General features: G+C 37.9%; 1 protein-coding gene across 2 annotated transcripts in view; it reads left to right on the top strand.

Annotated features, from left to right (window-relative positions):
- PDE4D (phosphodiesterase 4D) overlaps positions 1 to 26,179 on the top strand; it is a 1,733,336-nt gene that overhangs the window by 885,308 nt on the left and 821,849 nt on the right. For both annotated transcript variants that reach the window (XM_044063808.1, XM_044063809.1), the window contains exon 5: positions 13,990 to 14,039. In XM_044063808.1, coding sequence (XP_043919743.1) covers positions 13,990 to 14,039 — 50 coding nt within the window. The remainder of the gene's footprint in view (positions 1 to 13,989; positions 14,040 to 26,179) is intronic.

Raw genomic sequence — 26,179 nt, 5'->3', positions numbered from 1 at the left:
GCAGCCAACATCAACCATGAGTCCGTCTATATGTGTTCTGTTTGATTAACAGTGCATTTTATCTAAAACTCATTTTGTCAACAATGAATTTTATTGAAGCACATTTAATTGAAAAGTGTGTGATGGTATAGAAAATGTCTGCTGGTGTGTATTTGAAGGACAGGAATTACAATACAAATTAGTGTTGAGCATTGTTTCTGCTATAATTCCCTCTGTTATCTCACACCACTGCCACCATCTCTAAAAGTTTATGTATGTGCACAGGCAATGATTCAGTGTGTGTGTTTTTTTCTCCATGAATGTGAGACTATGGGGTTAGTATATTTATGTTAGGGTGGTGTATATGTGTGTGTGTGGGGGGGGGGAGGGTGCACTGCAAAATAAGCTTTTGGAGGAGTATTTAGTGTGTAAGAAATTTTCAGTGACAAGTGGTTCAATGAAATGTAGTGTGAACAAAATGAGTTTTAGATGAAATGAACCCCCCTTTTCTTTGTTGATAAACTGAGCTGGCTATGAAGTGTAATTTAGTAGTTATCAAAATGCAAATCTTAACAAAAGTGCTGGCACTTATTAATTATTTATAAAAGCACTAATCATTTATGCCACTCCAAACATTAGATTAACTCACTCATTAGTTACACGTTGACAGGACTGAAGTGCTGAATCCATATTTATTTATTTTTTCATTACAAAGGACCAATCACAATACTAGTAGATTCATAGGTTCATAGGTTCATACTAGGCTATCTGCCCTAGGGCATTTATAAGCCTAGCCAGAGTGTGTGTGGCTTTCACCACCCCTTAGGATGAGAATACTATACCCATTAGTTTGCTGTGCCTCTGTCCAGCAGTGATACAGAGATGATTCCCGGGGTAAACCTACGATCTCCCATCCACTCGTCAAGATTTCTCTTGAACAGAGTCAGTGAGGGGCTCTGCCTCACATGGACTGGGATTCTGTTCCATAGTGTAGGGAGTCTCTGGGTGATGAATCTGTCCCTCCAGCACGTCCTATTTATATCCGTGTTGAGGTTTAAGTCTCTTGCTCTCGTGGCTCTGGTGGATTTGGATTTTTGAGGTGGAGCATGTCCATTAATTCCGGGTTGGACATGGCCTTGTATGTCAGGCACAGATCACCTCTGAGCAGACGGTATGCGACTGAATAGAGCTGGAGTTTCTTCAGTCGGGCATCGTATGACATATGTTTGAGCCCCTTTATCCTTTTGGTGAGGAACTTTTGGGGTCTTTCCAACTGCTGCAGGTGTCGGGTAAGGTACATTCCGAATGGGGCGTTGTACTCAATCATTGGTCTGATAAGTGAAGAGTACAGGGGTACAATGACCTCTCCTGATCTGGATGTGACTCCCTTCATGATCAGGTGGGCAATGTAGAAGGTCTTCCTAACCACTTTGGCAATGTGAGTGTCAAAAGAGAGGTTACTGTCAACTTGGGTCCCCAGGTCCCTGATAACTTCTTCCGTGTTTAATGGATTACCACCTATGTGGTAATTAGGGGTTACCTTGTTTTTCCCAAAGGGTATGACTATACATTTTTTGGCATTTAGCTTAAGGCCATGGCTCTGGCACCAGTTATCCATTTCTATGAGACCTTTCTGGGGGATGTCTGTGTCTGATGGAGTGTCAATTATGGTGCCCAGTTTGCAGTCATCTGCAAATTTTGTCAGCCACAATCCCCCTATGTTTGCCTGCACTTCAGAAAAATAAATGCCGAACAAGAGGGGGCCCAGGACTGAGCCCTGTGGGACACCGCTCGTGACCGGCTTAGAGTCTGACATCGCACCAGCAACTCTAACCCTGTGTGTTCTGTCCTTGAGCCAGTTTGCAACCCATCTTGTGACATATGGGTTTACATCTAAGCTGGTGAGCTTTTCTATGATGCCCGAGTGGGGTATTGTGTCGAATGCTTTTGCTAGGTCAAGGTAGGCTGTGTGAACTGCCTTACCCTCATCAATGGCCTTAGTGACTGTTTCGAAAAAGTCGACCAAGTTCGAGGCAGGATCTGCCCTTGACAAAGCCAAATTGGGTAGGATCCAGTGTCTGTAGGTCCCCAATGTCTTTATTTATGAGTTCCATTATGATCCTCTCCATAGCTTTGCAGACAAGGCTCGTCAAGCTTATGGGGCGGTAATTTCCAGGGTCCGTAGAAGCACCGCCTTTGTGGAGTGAAACCACAGTTGCCATACGCCATTCTTTGGGTACGTATCCTGTAGTAAGGCTAAGATTAAAAGCAGCCTTATGTGTGGGTTTAGTTCCTCATTGAGTTCGTGTAGCACACAGCCGGGGACACCGTCCGATCCCATTGATGCTGTGTTTTTTGCTTTAGAGAGAGCAGCTCTCATCTGGGCATCTGAGATGTTTGGGAGGCTAGACTCTGGTGGGATAGATATTTCTCCTTTTGGGGGAGGGAGGGGAGAAATTTGCACTGAACCTGTCTGCTAGTATGTTGGCAATGTCTGTGGGTTCAGTGATTTTTTTATCATTTTGGACTAATTCTGAGCATATCTGGGAGTTTCCACCCAGGTTTCTAACATAGCTAAAGAAGGCTTTATGATTGTCTTTTGTGTCATTAGCGATTTTTCTCTCAAAGTTGGCCTTGGATGATTTTATGAGTGATCGTAGTTTTTTGCTAGTATTGATCAGAGATGCCTTCCCATTTAGGGATTTTGCTCTGTCATGTAGTAACTTTGCCAGGCACCCAGTATTACTGCCGCACAGGTTAAAACAGTACTGTCTAAGGCCAAGAATACAGCTTCTATGGGACCTGACAATAGCCCTGGCTGTGTTCTACATGAACTACAGAGTGAACTGGCACCTCACCTGTGTGCCCTGTTCAATCACAGCCTCCCCTCAGGCTTTGTCCCCACCAAATGGCACACTGCTACAGTCATCCCTTACCACAAAGGAGGAGTGACTACAGATCCTGGGAACTATCACCCCATTAGCCTGATAAGTCTGATATGCAAACCTATGGAACGCATCATCATAGACCTAATAAAGAAGAATATAGGGAATCTCCAAACTCCGGATCCCACACAGTTTGGCTGTGTGAAGGGTAAATCATGTCTGCTCAACCTGGTTGACTTCTTTGAGTCAGTCACCAGAGCTGTGGATGAAGGCAAGGTGATTCATACAGCCTAACTTGATCTGGCCAAGGCCTTTGATAGCATTCCCCACTCAGGAATCATTGAAAAACTCACTAAGCTAGCCATCAGCCCCTATATCACTAGGTGGGTTGCAAACTGGCTCTCAGATAGAACCCACAGTGTGAAAGTAGCTGACTCCAAGTCAGACTGCCAACCAGTCACGAGTGGAGTCCCACAGGGTTCAGTCCTGGTTCCTCTCCTGTTTGGTATCTACTTGTTTGAAGTCCAGGCCAACATGAATGGACTCTGGCTGACAAAGTTCACAGACGATTGCAAGATGGGAGCTATAATTAACTCCACAAGTGATGTTGACATCCTACAGAAAGGCCTCACTGAGACCAACGACTGATGTCAGAACCATGGCCTTAAGCTCAATGCCTTTTGGGAAAAACCCATTTCCCATGAATTACCACATCAATGGTAGTCCACTGAACACAGAAGGCATCATAAGAGATCTGGGAACACAGGTTGAGAGCAACCTCTCTTTTGACCACCACATTTCCACTGTGGTCAGAAAGTCCTTCTATGTGGCACATCTCATTATTAAGGGTTTTGCATACAGGATGAAAGAGGTCACTGTCTCCCTCTACTCTTCCCTCATTAGGCCAATCATTGAGTACAATGCCCCATTTGACATGTACCTCATTAGACACCTGCAACAACTGGAGACGCTGCAAAAGTACCTCACAAAGAGCATCCTAGGCCTTAAACACTTGTCCTATATGGACAGACTAAAAAAAAACCCTCCAACTATTCTCTGTCTCATATCACCTACTTAGAGGTAATCTCTTCTTGACTTACAAAGCCATGTCTGACCCAGCTCTGTTAGAAATGCTACATCTACAGAAATTCCAATCCCTCCACACTACATGCTCCAGAGACCTCAACCTCATTGCCATAATCAACAGAACAAGCTGGAGGGGCAGGTTCATAACCCAGAGACTGCCCATGCTATGGAACAGACTTTCCATACATGTCAAGCGGAGTGCCTCACTGGCCCTCTTCAAGAGAAATCTTGATGAGTGGATGGGAAATAGAAAATTCACCCCAAGGATCACTCCACTGGCTCTACTCGACAGAGGCAGTAGGAACTAAGGTCGGATGGCACGATGCCAGGATAATCCTATGGGCTAGGCTATTAAAGGCTGCGGGCCATTAGCCTAGTACACACCTATGAACAAATAAACTCCATATGTTTCATTTAAGCTTTCACAGTTTTTAGATGTATATATTTGTCTTACTATATTAATAAAATGCTATAAAAACTACACGTGTATATTAAATGGTTTTACATGAATTCCAAAGCCCAAATTTATCCCATACCATGTATGCAGAAATTAAAAGAAATATATGTAAAATGCAACCCAAAGATTTTCATCCACCTCATGCAAATCTTTTTTTATATACTGTATATAACTTGCTTTATGTTATTAAAATGAATTTGTAGTGAAGTATTAAACTATAGTCAAGTGCAAGATGCCTTTTCTAGAACATGAAGTGTCTTCATGCCTCAAATTATTTTCCCTTAACAAAATCTCTAATGCCATAGTTAAAAAAAACTATGTAAATTGCTTTGCTCAAATAAATGAAAGAAACTAATGCAAATTCAAGGAGTATAAGGAGTTCTTGATAGACATCTGTTAGCTTGGCATGCATAATTTTTACACTTTTAATATTCATCCTATTTGTTCTTTTGAACTAAGAAAAAAGAGCTATTGTCAGCTGTTTAAAGGAAGTCTGTTACTGCACTAATTCAGATGGAAGAGCATAGATGTTTGGATGCAGATGGCAGTCATACCTCTTAAATCTTAGCACAAGGAATCTGTACAAAGCCTACAACGATGGGGGACAAAAGCCCTAAAACAGTAGTTTTATATTTTTTTTCAGGGCACAACTGCCCCAGAGGAGACTCTGTCCCTGCAAGTGGGACAGGTGGTAACCCTATAAAACAGGGAGAGGTGTTAAATATTGCTCTTAGAAAGATGCCAAAATAACAGGATTTTGTTAACATGCATTTTCTGAAGGAAATTAAGTCTGAAATTCAAATGTATGTTGTTATTTACTGACTTCAATCTTGAGTGATTTGCTACAAATTTTATGAGGCAAACGTCTGGAGAGTTGAGGGGTATGGTGGCTGCATTTTTTTTTATAAGAAGCTGGCGTCCCCTAGTGACCAAAAGCAATATTGCTGTCTTAAAACTATCTGTTGGATATGTACTGGACAAATTATGTTTGTGTAGGCACATTTAGTTTGATTTTGCAAAGTGAGATTACAGCAGAAGTACAAGAGACAGCAACAGTTTTTTTTTAGTATTATATCTGAATTTCCCTATTTGCTGTTACTTATACATTTAACTCTGTAGTTAAAAACAACTTCCTATTGCATCAGCTTTGGTTATGGCCCATGGGCAATTAAGTATACGGAGAAATGGCCTGGACTCCACAATGGCACATTGTTTTGTGGGATTAAGCATAAAGGTCTAAATGATCTATAGTCTGAACAGAAAAAATGTATCCTTATTGAAAAAGTGAACTTTTTAAGGCTGAAAAACATGTCTATTTATGGTGATGATTTGTTTATTTATTTATTTTTTCTGTGCGTCTGGTTGGCAAAGAGGTACTGAATGTGTATGCATCTTGTGCACATATTATACACACACACACACATGTATGTATTCATGTATATATTCATACGGTACTTAGAGAATGAACACATTTATTTGCACCTTATTATCTGAATGCTCTGATTATGTACATATTATGTGCTGCAGATTGGCTTGCTTCTATGGAAGCCCACAGTTATGATCATTCTTAATAGCAATCTAAATATAACATAATTACATTGGGGTCTATTAAGGTAGTGCTTGTCATATGTGTTTAACACACAGAAGGTCTTGGCTTGAGGAAACTTTTGAATATGGGTTGTGTGCTTGGCTTGTAATGGTCTGCAGACAAATTGCCTAGTACTTACCTAGAATCTTCCCCCTTTCTTATTTCATATTCATAACTGCACTTTGTAAGGGTAATATTATACTTAATTTTCTTGGTTTAATGTAGTCAAGTGTTCTTGTAGAATTATGAGTCCATAAGGTGAAAATTTGCATCACAAAGTTAGATACTAGGAGGCCTTTATAACATGCTGGACAGCTAGCTGGCTCACGATAGGATCCAAGAAGTTAGAACCAATGAGGCCACATCCACAAAGAGGCCGGTCAATGGTGAAGTCCCCCAGGGCTGTATGCTGGGTCCACTCCTATTTGGCATCTAATTCTCAGATGTCAAAGCCAATGTCAAAGGTGTTTGGATAACCAAGTTAGCAGATAACTGCAAACTGGGAGCAGTCACTGAATCCCCCCAAGATGAGAATACCCTTCAGGAAGATCTAATACAGACAACTGCTTGGTGCCAAAGCCATGGCTTAAAACCCTATACCAAGCCATGCATTATATTACCGTTTGGGTCTCTACCATCCCAAGTAACTCCATTATGAAAAAAATATCTTAAAAGTTGATTCACTAGTTAGAGATCTGAGAACTCATGTAGATAGTAACCTAGCCTTTGACCAATATGTGTCCAAGGCAGTAAGAAAACCATTCTATGTTGCTCAAATTATAAGCAAGGGCATGGCGTTTAGGTGCAGAGAGGTCATCATGTCAATGTACCTGGACCTCATCAGACCCATTATAGAGTATAACCCCCCCCCCCGCATGTACCTGACCAAACACATTTAGCAACTGGAATTTTCACAAAGGTGCCTTACAAAATTAATACAGGGAATAAACACAATGCCCTTCCCTGATCACCTCAAAGCTCTATCTCTTTACTTGGTATCATACAGACTTCTGAGAGGTGATCTTTGTTTGGCATACATGCAATCCCTGGACCCTGTTTTGATGAACCCTTTGCACATTGCAAAACAAACTGCATCATAACTTCTAGATTAAAAGACCTAAATTTTGCTTGGGACATAAATAGGACATGTTGGAGAGATGATATGTTTCTCAGAGTTTCCATTCTCTGGAACAGGCTCCTCATCCATGTGATGCAGAGTTCCTCCTTAACCCTATTTAAGCACAGCTTGGATCAATGGATGGGTAATCCGAAATTCTCCCCTGGTCTGGCTCCTATGCTTCTGATGGTCAGAGGCAGTCAGTAAATCACCACCTATATAAGTCAAATTTGTGGGTCACATTTGGGTTGCATGGCTAGGCTTATAAAGGCCCTAGTGGCTGTTAACCTTGTATATACCTATGATCATATGAGCCTTCATAACTCTTTGTGAAAATCTTCAACTCAAGCTGAGAATCAGCCCTAATCTGCTCTACCAAATCTGTCTCTAAGCATGAAGACCTTATACAACAATCCGTCTTATCAACTGAAATGTGGCTAAGTAATTCACAGCTACTGTTAAACCCTAAAACATCTCAATCATTGCTTTTTACCCTAAAACACATCTCTGCCAAAGCAATAGTATTCACTATTGTCTCTGCCAACAACAACATGGTAGAACAAGTAAACCACACAAAATTACTGGTTGTCATTACAGATGATTGGCTGAAATTCAACTAGTATGTATCAAGTGACAGATCCCCTTCAGCCACTGGTATCTGGCTGAATGGTGACAGGTGACTGTTGGTGTTTGGTTGTAGATCCCTTCAGCCACTGGTGTTGGTTGAGCATTTACAAGGACTATCGTGGTACATTATAGCCTAGTTGATTGGATTTGACTTTCTTCCAAGGTCTGCCCTTTCTGCACATCTGAATATTCATAGTTGGCATTGATTTGATTGGTATTGACTTAAGATCTGGCACTGATTATGTACCTAACTTGATTGGCATAATAAATACATGGCTGTGGCCATTTCTTCTAAACAAGTGAGTGGTGTGATTTGCAAAATGATGTGCATGTTTATTTGCATCCAAGGCAATGGGAGCATGTCAAGGAATCGTAGTCACAGCTATATTGACGAGATGAAAATAGCATGCAGGAGGGGGGGAGAAGAAGGGGGCCAGAAAGGCAGGAAGTTAGTTAGGATCAGGAAGGGGTGGGGTGGGGGGTTGTGTAAGGGTAGATGGGGTAGGTAGAAGAAGGGTTTGAAAAGCTACAAGTAACCAGGCAAGACCTCTTTTCAAGAGGTTGTGAGGGTGGCCTAATGGTTAAGGTGTTTGCCTTGTAAGCACAAGGTTCAGGGTTTGTGTCTCACAAGGGTTAATTGGCTAGGCTTAAAATGGCTCACAAGGGCAGTTAGCTTAGTACTAACCTATGAACCTAAAAATCAGCAGAACAGGACAGGGCCGAATACATGTGGTTAAAAAACTATGTATATTGTACAGAGTAAAAAGCCTACCTCACTGACATATCCAGAAGGCATACAGCCCATAAATTCTTACTGCCATCCCTCCGTTATGCTGCCCCAATCTTCACTAACCTTCAAGCCTCACAGCTGTTCAAATCTGAGCACTGTTATAATACAATAGCCAAATTTACAATAAACTATAACAATAATGTTTACTACTTTTTAGCCCTCAAAAGTGCTTAGAACTACCACATTACTTAGTTCTTTCTCAGCTAAACAACTTAGTACGCTACTACACCCCCAACATTATTTTACACTCTAGAGAAAAGCACTAATCTCTGTAACCATTCATCAAATACTTTATGTGACAATCTATATTCCAGTACCATAGCTAAACTATGGAACTACATGCCACAACCACTGAAATCCATCCAGAATGCAAACTGAATTAAAGAACAAATAAAACTTCACCTGTCAAATCAGTGGATCTGCTCCTGTATATCTCCACGATAAATGCCACTGTTGCCTTCAGCTTGCCATTTCGTCAAGCCATTTCTCTTCATTCAGAATCCTTTGCCCCACAACTAGTCTTCTCCAATACCTGAAAAGTTTTATTAGCATCCCCCAGTCCTACACATAGTTTTGTGGTATTGTTCATCCCCACCTTTGTACTTCTAAAATATCCTCATGATAGCCTTATATGTACTTATCTTTACAGCTCACGTCTTACCTACGATATTTATCTAGTTTCTTCTCTAAACTCCATTTATTTATTTATTATTTTACATTTGTTTTCTAGGAGTGTCCACTGGCCCAGAATGAGCTGGTTGTCAGTGGAGGGCTGGGGAGAAAAGCTCCAAGGAGACATAAGTACAACATACAGTAAAATTGACATTAATACAACATACAACTAAGTTACAAATTAGAGTAAAACTACTATTAGCTACAGCAAGTTAATATTACTTATCTATATGATGAAGGCATTTATCAATCCTAAATGTATCATAATGTTGTACAAAATATAAGGATGGAAGAAGTGATTGATGACTATGAGTATTTCAGAAGGCAATGTGTAGCAGAATAGTGTTAACACGTGGTGGCAAGGTGGTGGTTGAGGGATAAGTTAGAGTGTAGAAAAGAATAGAGGAGGATTATTGTGTGGATGGTGTGAGAAATGGTTTGTGAAATGAGTGAGACAGTAACAGTAATGGGGGATCAGATTATGTTTATATATTTATATTCTAACTGCTAATCACATGATTTATTGTCTATCCGACAAACCCACTAATATACCTGTTCAAATGCTGAATGTTCAACATCTACTAATGCATAAATATCTTTTATACTGCAGTCGAGGCCTTTATTTCATATGATTGTAATTTAATTAGCAATTGTATGTGTAACTGTTAATGTATATTACTTATTAGCTGTTTGTTTATTTCACTGAATATCTGTTACAAACATTTGTAATGTAATGGAACTTTTTTCCACAGGCCCCTGCTGAAAAGGGTTTTTTAACTATACCCAGTTGGACAAACAAGGTAAACAAAAAAAGTAAACAAAAAATAAAAAGCTTTTGACACAGTATTCTCAGAAACTCCAAGCCATAACTTGGCATTACGGACATAGGTGAAACATTGTTATAACTTCTATCACCCTTTGAAGATTCAGATTCAACAACACAGGCCCATTCTTCCCATATATGTTGCCCCACTTTTGTTACCATTCATTTGTTTGTCACTTGAACATTCTGCAGTTTGTGACTCCTCTCTCTGTTCTTTCCACATAAAATGAGACTGCATCTATCTGTTCCACAGGGTCATAGCAAAGCATTTTAATACCCTGGGGTCTTATATTGCAGATTCATACATTTATATTCCAAGGCCACTAAGTCTTTTGACCATCTACACCTTGCCAGTACCCTCCATTATGACTCAACTCCTTTCTTCAGGAGAGCCACACCAGTCAGTTCCCTAATGTTTTTGTGACATTCAGTCATCTAGGGTATGTTAATGGAAGATGGCAAGTCACTCTCCTTAACATGATGGTAATAGTGTATTCCAAAAGTTACAGATGCACTGAGTTATAAACCTCCCCCAACGCCATCTTTTACTTATCTGTTTGTGAAGATTTACATCTTTGGTTCTGGTATTAATAGAGCCATTGGACTTGTAGAGATACAGAAGATTGAGCAAACTGGGTCTCAGTGGTACAATAAGCAAGACAAAGATCTCCCCTCAGCAGTCTATAAGACATGGAATAAAAGGACTGAGCGTCCAGACTCTCTTGATTTATTTAACATTTGTATATCAGGAAAGTCCAACTTGGAACAAAGCCAGTTTTCAATGGAGTCCCTGGGAGAAACACTCCAGATGCATGTCTTTGTGACGTGGAAGGAAACTGGAGCACCCAGAGGAAACCCACACGAACACAGGGAGTACATGCAGACTCCGCACAGATGGCACCCCAGCCAAGAATGCAACTATAGAACCTCTTGTTCTGAGGTGACAATGCTACCACTACACCACTGCACCATTGATAATTTGATGAGTTTAGGCCTGTGATCTGTTGGGATCTTTCTAATTGTATGATATGTTTATTGAGACACATCCCAAAGGAGGGGGTCACTGTACTTGTTAACTGGTCTGACCAATGCTTTGTGTAAGTGAGTGATCTCCTCTTTAGACCTTAATGATATTCCTTTGATAATTATGTTCCAAAAGTTTGATAACTTATAACATATATAGATCTGATTACCATCCCTGATAATTTAGCACCCAGGTCACTTGCCACCTTACAACTCTCTTGGCATGGCTGTATAGTGTATCAGTGGTGTCTACAATCCATGTGGAAGCACCCATTGATGCATTTCAAAGTTGCACTGAATCCACTTCATCATTCCTTCACATGACCATCATGCTGTATTTTTGTAGGTGCCATTTCCCCTCACACAGCAACATCATTTAGATTTGTCTTGATCAGAACAAGTCGTCTACTAATATGATTGTTAAGTAAAAACTTCTGCTGCAGTTGTAGCAGTAGTAAACATTCTGTTGCTGTTAGAACAGTTGTACACATTGTATGGTCCTCTAGTGTAACAGAAATAAAAACAAATCTATTTGAACCACAGTATTTCACTATTGCTTCATGCTTGATTTAAATGTTGGACCATACTTCTTTGTGACACCATTGACTGAACGATGCCCTGATGTATTTAATAACATGAATTATTCTATTTTATTTAAAGAAATAATTAACTTTATATGGCAAGAATGAAGCATCATTATCTGTAACATCTAGTAACCAGTGAGCAGCAAATAGTCCTCTCAGTCTGTGTGTTGTAGCTTTTGGCATAATCTCATTCATTTGAAGGACTTCTTTCCGTTCTGTATGCAAGCAATAATGCCCAACAGGATGTGTACTACTCTGTAGATAATGCATGCCCAGGTGTGTTCTGAGTTGTGATGCTGCAACCACTACCTGTAGATTAACACCCTGCTCAAGAATGTTCCTTCTCCAGTCAGGGTTTAATGCATAGTTTGCCCATTCTCTAAATGTAATCATCACAATATTCAGTACACTGTTCATGAAGGAACATGCAAAATCAGTCCATAGCATAACTCTTCAACAGTAGCAAATTCCTTGGTTTTTACTGGTTTTGAGGGCAAAATAATGTACCGCCACAAATTTCCAAGTGGCCCCTTCAATTTCTGATTTTTTTTCCCTGTCAGACTTAATAGTCATGTGGATCTAGGGACCCACCCCCCAAAGAAATAGCTGCCATACCTAATTATGTTTTTTATTTGGTTTTCTGTCCTATTGTTCAGTTCTACTTCTATAGGTAAAATCTGAAAATGTCTAATAAAACATTTAAAAAATGCCTTTTTTCAGTTTCTGCTAGGCTTAAATCTGTTGTATTTGGAGTTCATTTATGTTGTATGAGTTCATACTTGCCAAGGAGAGCTATTGCAGAGATACTAAAGAAATCAACTTTCAGTAAGTTTGAAAATGGGAATACTGCATAAGGTATATGAATTTTCATACTGAATTATTAATGATAGAGGTACCAATCACAAATAATTCAAAATGTACATCTTGCATCTGTGGTTTGTATTTTCCGACTAAGTAAAATGGCGTGATGGCGTGATATATGTGTCCCACCATTTTTTTTCAACTACACAGTAAAGATGGAATTAAATTAGCATTACAGAATCACTGCTTACATGAATGCAACATTAATAATTTATCACATAAGATGCAGTCTAAAAGTGTTAAGCAGAATAATGAAGAGCGGACTACTCTGCATCAGGGGAACTTGCTGATGTTACAGATGAGTGAAAACAGGAAGAACCATTAGAGGCCCAATGGGCACAACTTCTGTGTTTCCCAGTACTTCTGCCTTCTGGAAATAGCCTTCCTTATTTACATGAAGGGAATAGTAACTGCAGTCTAATATTTTGAAGTTTCAGTCCTGTGATAAACAACTATGGACAGATTACCTCATATTGGGTAGAAAGATACAGATTAACATACATCTCAACTTATTTGTTTAAGAATTTTGGAAAATTCAGAAATGAGTGGAAATGACCCAAACTGGAAACAGTTTTTAAATGTTACTTTTGTTCAGTTAAGAAGTTAATATAATTACATGATTTGAATTAATATGTATTTTCTGAAAATAAAAAGTCTCGATCTGAAATGTTTAGTTTCGTACATTGACTGGAATCCTCAGTGAGTTTCCAGAAATTAAAAAATTTTATGATGGCAGGTAAGATATTCAGGCAAAATCAGGAACATTCTGCAAAGTCAAAGAAGACATTTGTGATATGTTACTCAAAAGTAAAGAACTTTGCACTTCTGTATTATTGCGGGGCAATTTTATTTTATAGGTTTATATAGTTAATGTGAATGGTCCTCATTTAATTAATTGAAAAATGTACTTCTTTCTAAAGAGAAGGCTATCGATCTGGTTGATGTTATCATGCAGGAAGGTGACTGGTTTTGCTGGTGTGTAACTGTGGCCAAGGGCACTGCTAGAAACATCCACAGGGGAGTGGAATGGCATGCCATGACCTACATTAATAAAATGTTTGAATATTTTTTTTCATTTAGATCCCTCTCTTTTTAATATGTTAGAACAGTTTTGTAATATTATACAGATATTCGAAAAACTGACTACTGTCTGGAATTGAAGTTACTTTACAAGGAAGTTGGAAGTAATGAACCAGTGAAGATATAATCTTTGGAAAGATTTCTACAAGAAACTTTCTAGATTAGTCATGTCAGCAGAAAAAGATGAAGCATTCATCAGGTGCAGAGTGCAAGAAATGTAGTCATGGTGAACCTTAATGCTAAGGTCAGCTTGTCCCTCAAAACGAAGTGTCATTCCCAAGTAAGAATAACGTCACATGCCAATTTATTCTGAAGGACAGCTGAGCCACTGAAATGCATTTTGATATGTATGTAAGTGAAAGCAGATGGAAAGATATGTTTACAGTAATATTAAATGTTTATTGTTTTCATTGACAGGCGATCTCCCATGTGCAACCAACCATCCATCAATAAACAAACCTTAACAGGTAAGCTATGTTTAATTTGTTTAAGATATATTTATTTTGCTTGTGCTGTCTTGCATTGTTTGTTTTAATTTTGAGTGTAGGAAATTGTATAATCCCAGGTCTGGTCTATGTTCTGACACGATGGTAGAAACTGGTGCACTGGACAATGCAGTTGCTTTCCAACAATTCTATGAACATTTCATGCCTTGTCTTACTAGATAATGCTTTTCGGTGACTTTAGTAACTCACATCAGTCTTTGTTTTAGTATTTTAAATGACATTAGGTAAGGTAACAGCTAACAACTGGCACTTATGAAGAAATGTATGCTTTGAGTATTTAAGTCTTGTTACCTGCGTGTTGTGAGAGTAACTGCAAAAATAGGACCAATACAAATCACTGAGCAGATCAGATGTGGAATAACATTTATTTACTGTATCTAAGACTGTGGTTGTGTTCTTCTGTATGTATTGTTGCAGAGTTTGGTTTCTGCCAAATAATATGCAAACATTATTTTTGTCAGAGGAGCTAGCATTCTATTGGTCTTTGAGGCAGGCTGCATATACAGTGGATATAAAAAGTGTACACATCCCTTTTAAAATGCCAGTTTTTTGTGATATAAAAAATGAGACTACAATAAATCATTTCAAAACATTTCTCACCTTGTTTGTGACCTATAACCTGTACAATTCAATTGAAAAACAAACAACTCTGTTAGTTAAGAAATATAAAAAAAATAAAAAAACGTACAATACACTGGTTGCATAAGTGTGCACACCCTTAAACTAATACTTTGTTGTGTGTGCACACCCTTAAACTTATACTTTGTTGAAGCACCTTTTGATTAAATTACAGCATTCAGTCTTCTTGGTTACACACCTGCCATCAAGTAAAGAGACTCTGATTAACCCCAAATAAAGTTTAGCAGTCCTAGTAGGATTTTCCTGACATTTACTCAGTTGCCTGCTACAGCAAAAGCCATGTTTTGCAGACAGCTTAAAGCATCAAAGGGATCTCATTGTTGAATGGTATCAGTCAGGAGTAGGGTACAAAAAATTTCCACAGCATTGGATATACCATGGAACACAGTGAAGACAGTCATCAAAAAGTGGAGAAAATATGAAACAACAGTGATGTTGCAAAGAACTGGAAGTCCCTCCAAAACTGATGAAAAGGCAAGATGAAAACTGGTCAGGGTGGCTACCAAGAGACTAACAGCAACACTGAAGGAGCTGCAGGCATTTCAGACAAGTATTGGTTGTGTACTACGTGACAACAATCTCCTGTATTCTCTATATGTCTGGACTATGGGGTAGGGTTGCAAGACAGAAGCCTTTTCATACACAGAAAAACATCCAGGCCCTACTAAAATTTGCAAAACATTACATCAAGTCTCCCAAAGGCATGTGGAAAAATGTGTTATTGGTCTGATGAGAACAAGATTGAACGTTTTGGCCACAATTCCAAAAGGTACGTTTGGTGCAAAAACAATGCTTGCATCACCAAAAGAACACCATCCCCATGATGAAGCATGGTGGTGGCAGTATCATCCTTTGGGGTTGCTTTTCTTCAACTGGAACTAGGGCTTTAGTCAAGGTGGAGGGAATTATGAACAGTTCCAAATACCAGTCACTTTTGGCCCAAAACCTTCAGGCGTCTGCTAGAAAGCTGAAGATGAAGAGGAATTTCACCTTTCAACACGACAATGACCCCAAGCATACATCCAATTCAACAAAAGAATAGCTTCACCAGAAGAAAATTAAAGCTTTGGAGTGGCCCATCCATAGCCCAGACCTAAATCCAATAGAAAATCTGTGGGGTGACCTGAAAAGGGCTGTGCATAAGAGATGCCCTTGCAATCTGACAGATTTGGAGGGCTTTTGCAAGGCAGAGTGGGCAAATATTGCCAAATCAAGATGTGCCATGCTGATAGACTCCCTACCCAAGAAGACTGAATGCTGTAATTAATCAAAAGGTGCTTCAACAAAGTATTAGTTTAAGGGTGTGCACACAAAACAAAGTATTAATTTAAGAGTGTGCACACTTATGCAACCAGCGTATTGTACATTTTTTATATTTTTTCCCCTAACAGATTTGTTTGTTTTTCAATTGAATTGTACAGGTTATACGTCACATTAAAGGTTAGAAAAGTTTTGAAATTATTTATTGTGGTTTCATTTTTTAATATTACAAAAACTTGGCATTTTAACAGGGGGTGTGTACACTTTTTAGATCCACTGTATGTATCACTGACTTGTCTACTAAGCAAACTGTTTTACATCACTGCACAGACTTAGCCAGTTAGTTTTACTTTGCCACTGCCCATTAGAATCATGTGACTAGTGTTTACCTTGGTCACACCCTCGGACTTACCATGCACAGCAGAGAAAGGGGCGCATATCCCTCTGCTTTGGTCAAAGGTTATGCACTGAGTTTACATATATATATATATATATATATATATATATATATATATATATATATATATATATATATATGGTAGCTTTTTTCTTTTGATAACAGATGCACATCTCCAATTATTTTGTTTCTTAATGAAAGAACCTGCCTTTGTTGATAGTCTTAGAAAATTTTGATCACCCCCCCAATGCAGAAACCCTCTCATCCATTACTTGTATAACATTCTCCTAATATATGGCATTGCAGTTCTGTATTTAAGTACAGGGCCACTGCAGTGGTCTTCACTGTTAGCAGACAGGTAAAAAAAAAAGCGCCTAAGGCAAGATTCAACATTTTTGTTTTCGTAAGAGCTCCAGTGCCTGACTGCTCATGTAAAGGTGCAAGTGTCAAGATGTATCATGTCCAGCAGGGAGCAGCAAAGTTCCATGTTTTGTTGAAAGACATTTCAGTTGTTCCCTTGTAGTGTGTCTGAAATGCATAAAAAAGTGCAAATTCTTTGAATAGCTGAATGTATGTTCGGGTGGACCAAGGAATAATATATTGCTGGCTCTTGTAACTTGTTACGTGAAAACATTCTTTGCTTCTCAGCTGTCAGTATAATAGTATGACCCTACTGTAAGATGTGCTTAATACTTCTGTTCTGTAACCTGTTCTACTAGGTTTAGTTTTCCCTTTTTCCCTCACTCTTAACTAACAGTTACTCATGCTATTTTGGCTGAATAATTGTATTGTGTTGCATTGTTTTGAAAAAAAATGAGCATTAAATTCAGCATTTTGTGTTGTAGTATGAAATATACCCAAAGTGAATGTGTATCCAGTTATCCATTTACCTATTAGAGTTGCCATTTATATTTCTAAAAGTCATTGTTTGCAGTTTGTGTTAAAAACAGAAGAGATGAACTGTGATGGGCATTACTACATAGGTCTGTGGAAGCAGTCTGGGTGAACTATGCTAATACTGATTTTTATGACTGCTTTAAGTAGCAGATCACATACACCTTAGTGAAACACTAGTGTGTTATCAGTGCCTGTAGAATGTAGCACAGTATGCCTTTTTCAGCATAAAATGGCATGATGGGTCACATTCTCTTACACAATTGTTAAAAGATTATTCCCGTAATGGTCTCCATTGTTGTACAGCTTCTTGTAGTTGAGTCATTAATCCTTTTACTTCAAGGGAAAATTTTGCTTCAGATTACCTCACAGTAATGCATCTTGATTTAATGTCTTTATGGAAATTAAGTAAAATCTTGTATGTAAATGTTTCTGATTCATTGTAGCTGATTCTTAATTTTTATGGACATGTCATTGTCAGGCCAGTGCAAAGCCTATTTCAACAGACTGTCCATTACTATGTTCTAATGCAACAGTGCAGCTAATTCAGATGGCAAAGCATAAAACAGCAGATGCAACTGTATTAATGTGGTAAAGGGGGAGAACCTTTTCTTACCTTACAGAATGTCACATGCCAAAGTTAATTTATCATAATAGCTGACTGAACTGATTGTAATTTAAAAAAAATCAAAAACTTAAATATTTGCATATAAGTTGATGATACTTATATTACCACTTCATACCTACTTCTCCACAAGAAATATGTGTGTGTGTGTGTCTGTGTCTGTGTGTTTGTGTATGGGTTATCATTAAAATAGAAAAGCATGGTGTAATGTTCTCATTTTAGGAGGTCCCTATACTGTAAGCTACAAAAGCACACACACACACACACACACACACACACACACACACACACACACACACACACACAGCTTAACTCAAACTTTATTTTTTGTTTTACTGGTTAACTTCTGTTTTACTTATCTACCAGAGTATTCTTTTGTAGCCAGGAAAATATCTGCTGGTTCATGTTGTACATTAGCTGCATTTTGTGACTTGGTATTTACAACAGTGTACTGAACAGTTTCTCCCTGGAGCCAATGTGCTTTACCATAAGAACTTTCCTCTCAGAAAAAGGTAAATGAAAAACTAAACCAAATAAATAAAATGAACCTTGTCATCATACAAAATTAAGAATTTCTAGGTTTGATAATGACACTATTATGTAAGAAAGTTAGCTACTTTGCAGTGTATATATGTTGGGGTAGGTGCTGTAATGTGTGCTTGTGTGTGTGTTGGGGTAGGTGCTGCAATTTGCGTATGTGTGTGTGTTTTTGGTAGGTGCTGTAATGTACATATGTGTATGTGTTGGAGGTAGGTGCTGTAATATGCGTATGTGTGTGTGTTGGGGTAGGCGATGTAATACCCATATGTGTGTGTGTAGGGGTGGGTCCTGTAGTGTGCGTATGTGTGAGTGTTTTGGTAGGTGCTGTAATGTACATATGTGTATGTGTATGTGTAGGAGGTAGGTGCTGTAATGTGCGTATGTGTGTGTGTTGGGGATAGGTGCTGCAATGTGTGTATGTGTGTGTGTGTAGGTCTGGGTGCTGTAATGTGCATATGTGTGAGTGTTTTGGTAGGTGCTATAATGTGCATATGTGTGTAGGTTGGGGGTAAGTGCTGTAATGTGCATATGTGTGTTGGGGTAGATGCTGCAATGTGTGTTTGTGTGTGTGTAGGGGTGGGTGCTGTAATATGCGTGTGTTTGTTTTGGTAGGTGCTGTAATGTGCATATGTGTGTGTATTCAGGGTAGGTGCTGCAGTGTGTGTGTGTGTGTGTGTGTGTGTGTGTGTGTGTGTGTGTGTGTGTGTGTGTGGGTGTGTGTGGGTGTGGGTGTGTGTGGGTGCTGTAGTGTGCATATGTGTGAGTGTTTTGTTAAGTGCTGTAATGTACATATGTGTGTGTGTGTTGGGGGGTAGGGCTGTAATTTGCTTATGTGTGTGTGTTGGGGCTAGGTGCTGCAATGTGCATAGAGAGGACCAGGAATAGCCCTTTCCCCAGTGATAGCTGATGATTACTTTGCTTTTTTTTTAAAACTTCAGTAAAATAAACAATATAGTTACAGCCATTTTAACTGCTTTGTAAAAAGCTCATTGAGCTGATTTTTGTAAAGACTGTAACAATTAATGCTATACATCCAATAATTTGTTCTAAGTCTCATGGTTTATACGTGCAATAATTCATTCTGAATCTCATGGTTTAGACTGTGTGAAGTTTTACATACTCAATATCTACATGAAAGATTTACCCAGTTTAGCAGTGTATGCCTAACTGTCAAAAACTGCCATAAAGAGAAATTGCTTTAGTTTTGTGAAGGAATGGGATATCTTTAACATGATGTTAGCATTGCCTCAAATTTTTGAATAATAAAGAAGGACAGCAGACTGCAAAGAATGGTTATTACACAGACGCTTGTGTAGCCAGTTCTAATTTCAACAAAGTACACATGATGGCACATGCTTTTTGTGTTTACAAATAACTGTTAATATTCAAATGGCATTTCTGGGTAGTGTGAAATGTGAGTTAGTAACAGAACATCTTTCCAGTTGGTTGCAAAGATCAATCCTGAAAAAAAATATTTTGGTGTCCTTTAGCTGTCATGTTGCAAAATGGTATGATATATATGTCTTCGTTAAATCCAGTCCCAGTTTTATACGTTGTTTTGCAAGGGGGGGTCATTGTTTTATTTTATTTTATTCTACAATTTAATAACTAGGTAGATGAGCTAGTCTAATGACTGTTGTCAGTCATGGCCTCGGTACAAAAGTACAGCACAAGTAACCGAAAATAGTAACATTCAATAATTCAATTCACAAGAGTTTAAATATACATAAATATTTTCAGTATTTGTAAAGCAGAACAGGTAGGATGAATGGTTTGCAGAAAATAACTAATAATTGGTTATCAGTTTTCCAAAAGTAGGAAGCTATAAAACACCTATCTTTCTAATTTATTTATCTGAGATGTAGACAGATCACTCAATAACCAAAACACATGATGGGAAAATCTGTTTGATTATGTAGGTTTAATCACATTCTTCAATTGTCAGGATACATCCTTCTCTGTATGGAATCCATTTGAGTATTAAAAAGTATTAAAAAGTAAGCATGGCAAACATCTTTAATTTGTTGACTACCACCTTTACCAGAAGTTTAATATCAGTATTAAAATATTTTTAAATAGAATCTGGTCTTTCTTGGGTTTTAGAAATGCAAGTACTGAAATTCAAAGAATTGCTGGATAAACAGACTTTAATAATTAACTAGCAACTACTCATCACATTTCTTTTTTTTGTTTAAAAGCTTTGTTTTATAGTACACATTATTGTAAATAGTTATTTTAGTTTATTATTCTTTTAGATATGCATATTTGTTTTATAATATTTCTATTATCATATATCAATGTTTTGTTGTTAAAATTTTCAATAAAAACAATTGAGAAAAAAAGAAATGCAAGTACTAATACTTCAGCTGGGATGCTTCAGTTTTTTTTTTTTTTTTTTTTTAAATAAATATAAAATAATTTTGATATTCTGCTAACAGCCTAGAGGATAATACATACCACCAGTGTGGAGAGTATATTAATACTGCCAAGCCAGGGGACCCTAGGAATTTTATAGGAGGCAGATTTAAAAAAAAAAAAAAAAAAAAAAAAAAAAAACGCTGGTTTATTCTGTGCTGTGGTCAATAGATTGTCAAGAAAGTGAGCTGAGCTTCAATGTAGTACCTAGTAACAATTTTAGTCCTAGGCCTTGTATTAGGGACAGTAGATGAGGCTTTATGTTTGTTTGTGTCTTTCGGCTTTTCCTGGTCAGGGGTCGCCACAGCGGAACTCCGCTAATGATTGGCAGTAGAGTTTTACGTACTGGCTTGCCGGGCCTAACGCACAACCTTCAATGAAGGAACGCCTGTTCACGCATGTTGCCACACAGAAGATGCTCTAACTGAGAATCAAACGGGCAACATCTAACTGTGAGGCGATAACGCTACCGCAGCACTGTTTTAAGAAATACTTGATAGCATTGTAGTTGTCATACTGGGTCTCATGGTGAGCTCCCACTGGCAAAAAATATCGGACAGAAAACTAATTTCCCATTCATTTGAACAATTAGCTGTGATAGTCTCCCATCTTTTCTCAAATGTTTAGTACCACCCATACCTCTCAACCTCTTAGAGCAAGAAATCTAGACAAAGGCCCAAAAATAGGGACAATTTTTAAATATTGCTCTTACAAACTTAGAAAGTTGACAGAATAACAGGTTGTGCATTAGCATGAATTTTCTGAAGGGTATGAATCAGAAACTCAGTTATATTCTAACTTCAGTCTTTAATGATTTGTCAATAATTTGCCAGAAAACCAAAATTTTATAAAAATGGACCAAAATATGAGGCATAAATCTGGACATTCTGCAAAAATCTGTACAGTTGAGAGGTATACCACCTTTTTTTCTTACACATCACCATTGCTGCATTCAGTAATTCCTGCTGCGTGCATGCCATTTCCTTTTGTTGGGCCTTATCCAGACTAGATGAGGAAGAACCTAGACATGTAAACAATCTGTTTCTCCTGCTTGTGCATCTAGGTTGCGATCATACTTCTTAGTTGTCCAGAACTTCACAGAATGTCCAGATTTTTACCTTATAGCTTGATTACTTCCTCCTAAAATGTATGTTTTTGGCAAGTTATTGAGGAATGAAGTCACTGACTAATGATAGATCTTTCATTTGAAGACTTCTTATCATACATGAAACTGATGAAAAACTTGTTATTCTAATAGCTTGCTAAATTTATAAGTGTAAAATTTAAAATATGTCCTTGATTCTTGACCTTTGCCTTCTATTACTTTTGTCCCGATTTCTTCTGCTGCCAGATAGTGACTACTAACTCTTCAACCAGAGAAGCCTGATAAAGCCCGAATGATTAATTTTATCATGTTATTCTAAGCATTCTAACAGGACTGGGAGAAAAGTATACTTATTGGAAGCTGCATGCACTAAACATGGATGAATTATTTATGTAGCACGATAGAACACTGCAGGAGATTAAAGGTTTGGACAGACAAGATGGGAGTTTCAATCCGAAGTATGCAAGTTAAAAGGATTAGGATTCAGGTCATGGAATAAAAATTTAACCTGTTTAAGGAGGCAGTTCTCCCTTTATAATTTACCAACTATGATTGTGCGAATGAATGTACATTTATTAGTACCACTTTATCAACTGACTATTCATATCATAATATAACCTTTCCTTACCCCTGTATACTGTATTAGGTGAAATGTGGGCTGCATTGTGTTCACTAACTCCATATTAAATTTCTTATTTTCTCTGTTAGAAAAGTTATGTAGTTAGCGTAGTACTTTACAGTCAGAAATTGGACAAAAACATAATAGCCATATGCCCTTCCTATCTTTAAGACATTTACAGGATTTTAAATGATCAGGTGATATGTATTTAAACAGAGACTTTGGTTTTGTAAATGGTCTGAAGAAGTCTGCTATTTTAGAGACGAAAAGTGCTGTACCATTTTGTATCTGTGTTCTTTGTGAACTGCATTAAATTAGTGTTCTACGTGTTGGAGTGTCAGTGTCAACGTTTTTCATTTATATCCTATAACAAGACCAGTCATTTTCTTTTCCTTATCTTTATCGCATCTAATATTTCCTTCATCAAAATTAATAATACGTAACCTGCTTTCATGAACTCCTAGACATACATTCCTTTTTGTATGATATCCGTCAATCATTTTTCATTTTAATGTGAAATATTTTCATTAGTCTCCGAGAACCAGTGTTACATAACACAGAAGGTCTCCAATTTTTAAATGTCTTCATCCCCTTTTCTATATGTATTTTATAGTCATGTACAATACCCTGTGATGTGCTATCCCCTTATTAAGCCACTCATTCAAAATACCTGAAAAATAACTTCTGATCATCTTCCATACTTTTATAAAATTCATAACCCATCCCATCCTCTTCTTGTACTCCATCTTAATAATTTTCTGCATTCTATTCATCTTGTCTACCATAATGCCGCTGTGGTACGGCGGTAGCGTTGTTACCCTCACAGCAAGAGGTTCTCCCGTTCGATTCTTGGTGTGGCTTGAGAGTGCCTTCTGTGTGGAGTCTGCATGTCCTCCCCACGGTTGGGTAGTGTTCGAAAGACATGCGTGCGTAAATGGCATGCCTTCGTTGAAGGTTGGGTGTCGAGCTGGCACCTCGGCGTTTTGCAAAAATCTTCTGCCAATCATTAGCGGACCGGAGTTCCACTGTGGCAACCCCTTACCGGGAAAAGCCAAAAGAACAACAACATTCATCTTGTCTACCATAATCTCTTTCTCAAGAAATTATCTAAAATCCTTACCATTCCACTTTTTGATTACTTCATCCTTCCTATACAATTTTCATGTATACTCATTTCCCACATTCATAATTTTATGCACTGATTTTCATCTTGTATCATTGATTAAACATTCAAAAATATTATTTTGCATCTTAACAAACTCTATTAATAGAGGTGCAGTCTCTTGTTTTTTTACCGTTAAAGAATTTTTTTCTCAAAATCTTCCTCATATTTCCTTAGTTTTCTCTTATATTTCCTGTTCGCTCTGTAAATATTCTATACCTCCATTTCTTGCAATTCCTTATACCCCAGTATGATATTAATATCCGTATAATAAAATTTATAACAATTTATGATCCAGTATGATCCCTAAGTTCCTTCTCATATTTACTGTTAAAATCTGTCCACTATTCATATCCATCATTATAACAATCTTTCACTGTCAAATGTTTCTGCTATAATTCCCTAACTTTTTTCCTGTTCTTTTGTTTTTCTCCATTTAGCCATTAATCTTTTTAACCCTTTCCCTATTTTGATGTCTGTGATATATTTTATTTCTGATGTGCACCCATATAGCACAATGGCCAGAAAAAAAAAAACTACAACCTGTTTCCCATGCTTTATCCCAATTAAAACATTGAAATTGGGGTGGGGGGATTTAAATACTCAGTCTGCCTTTGCAATACGTAAATGAGCTTTCCTTTCCTGAGTGATTTTACCATTCCCCTTTCTAAGACTGCAATTAAAGTTTCCCATTATTATAATAATTGCTGAACTGAACATAAAATATTGTTGAACACCCTCAAAACATTACTTCTATCAGACTACTTAGCACTTCTGTAGATAATTCTGAACTTGTACACATTCAGATGAGCAAACACATCCAGAACCACTGTACCTGGTTTAATTATTGTGAGATCCTTCATCTTCCCTTCATACGTATAAAATTGTATATTTGTAAACTTGCTGTAGCTGAAGAAACATCTGCCTGACCACACACTATCATCTCATATTTTTTTTTTTTTTACAAATTGATTTCTCTCTTTTCCTTCGTAAAATATTTAATATCTAATAAGGCAGTTACATCAACATTCATTTCTCACTCCCATTTCAGCACCTTCTTGAATCATTCCCAATACTGTTGGTGTTTAATATTTAAAGATATGTACCGTACATCCCATTTTATCCTGTTTTTATTCCTTTAGCTCTCATGTTTCCCTTTTTCTTATATATGATGTTACCTATTGGAACCCCCTCTCTCCCCTTCCTCATTTTTCTTTTCTTTCAGAATGGCCCTTCTCTTCCCCTTCAGTTTCCAATATGTCATAGTTGTTATTTATTCAAAAGAACCTGTATCAAATACATGCAAAGTATTTTCTAGAAAGTATTCTTTTTTAGATTCAGCAATAAAACCTTTTTTTGCACTTCTGACTCAAACTTATTTATTGTCCCTTTCCCCTTCAATACACATTGCACCAAGTGACGTTTGACAACCTTTATTAAACTTCCATAAACATACCTCTATTGATGAATATTTTATTTTATTAATCACAGCATAAACATCCATATACAGTGTTAAGTAGGTCAGCATGACCTTCCTCACCCTGACATACTAAGCAGAGTCCTTACCTCTGCTCGCTTACATTTACTTATCAAACAGCGGCCAACTGCTCACTTTCATTTCTCAACTCATTGAAATGAACATTCAACACCTGAGGGGGAGCAGAAGAGGGACAAGCCTGCCCCTCTTCTCTGCCCATCAGCCTGACCAGGCTGTTCCACCTCCTTCATACCAAAACTTCCAACAAAGCCTTCCAAAACAAACCTAACCATACATTAAAATGGTTGAAGCCAAACATCTTTTTGTGAACTCTATCCTCTCTGAACCAAACTGGTTCTCTGTCAAGCTACAAACCCCTATCCCTACAAGGCAATGTTAGACCCTGCTCTACTAGAGATACTACATATCTGTAAGTCTAAGTCAGTGCGCAATACCCACTCAGTAGGCCTAAATCTAATATGCAACATCAACAAAACCTGCTGGAGAGACAGGTTTGTCTGCTAGAGGCCTGTCTCTGGAACAGACTTTCCATACATGTCAAACAGAGTACCTCATTGGCCCTCTTCAAATGCAATCTTGATGAGTAGATGGGAAACCATAAATTTATCCCAGGGGTTCCACCTTTGTCCCTCATTAACAGGGGTGACAGGTGCTGATTGAGGTTTCTTTTTTGGGGATAAACTCTTGGCTAAGCTTGTAATGGCCCCAGGGCCATTAGCCTAGTAACCTCCTATAATCCTTAAATTTATTTTTGTTCAGTTTTTAGATTTAATCCACCATGGTCAGAAAACTATAGAAACCCATTATGCTTTTAGTACTTTTGTCTCTATTCTTTATAAGACTGTGATGGGGAGAAAGAGCTAAAAGAATATTGGGCTTCTGTAATTTCCCTGTGTATGATAGATTTTATTCTGTTTTTAGATAAATACTTACTTCTCACCCTCCAG

This window comes from Protopterus annectens, chromosome 2.part2 (genome assembly GCF_019279795.1).
Source record: "Protopterus annectens isolate FY-2018-M chromosome 2.part2, PAN1.0, whole genome shotgun sequence".
NCBI lineage: Eukaryota > Metazoa > Chordata > Ceratodontiformes > Protopteridae > Protopterus > Protopterus annectens.
The sequence above is the reverse complement of the archived record's forward strand: the minus strand, read 5'-3'. Positions and strand labels throughout refer to the sequence as shown.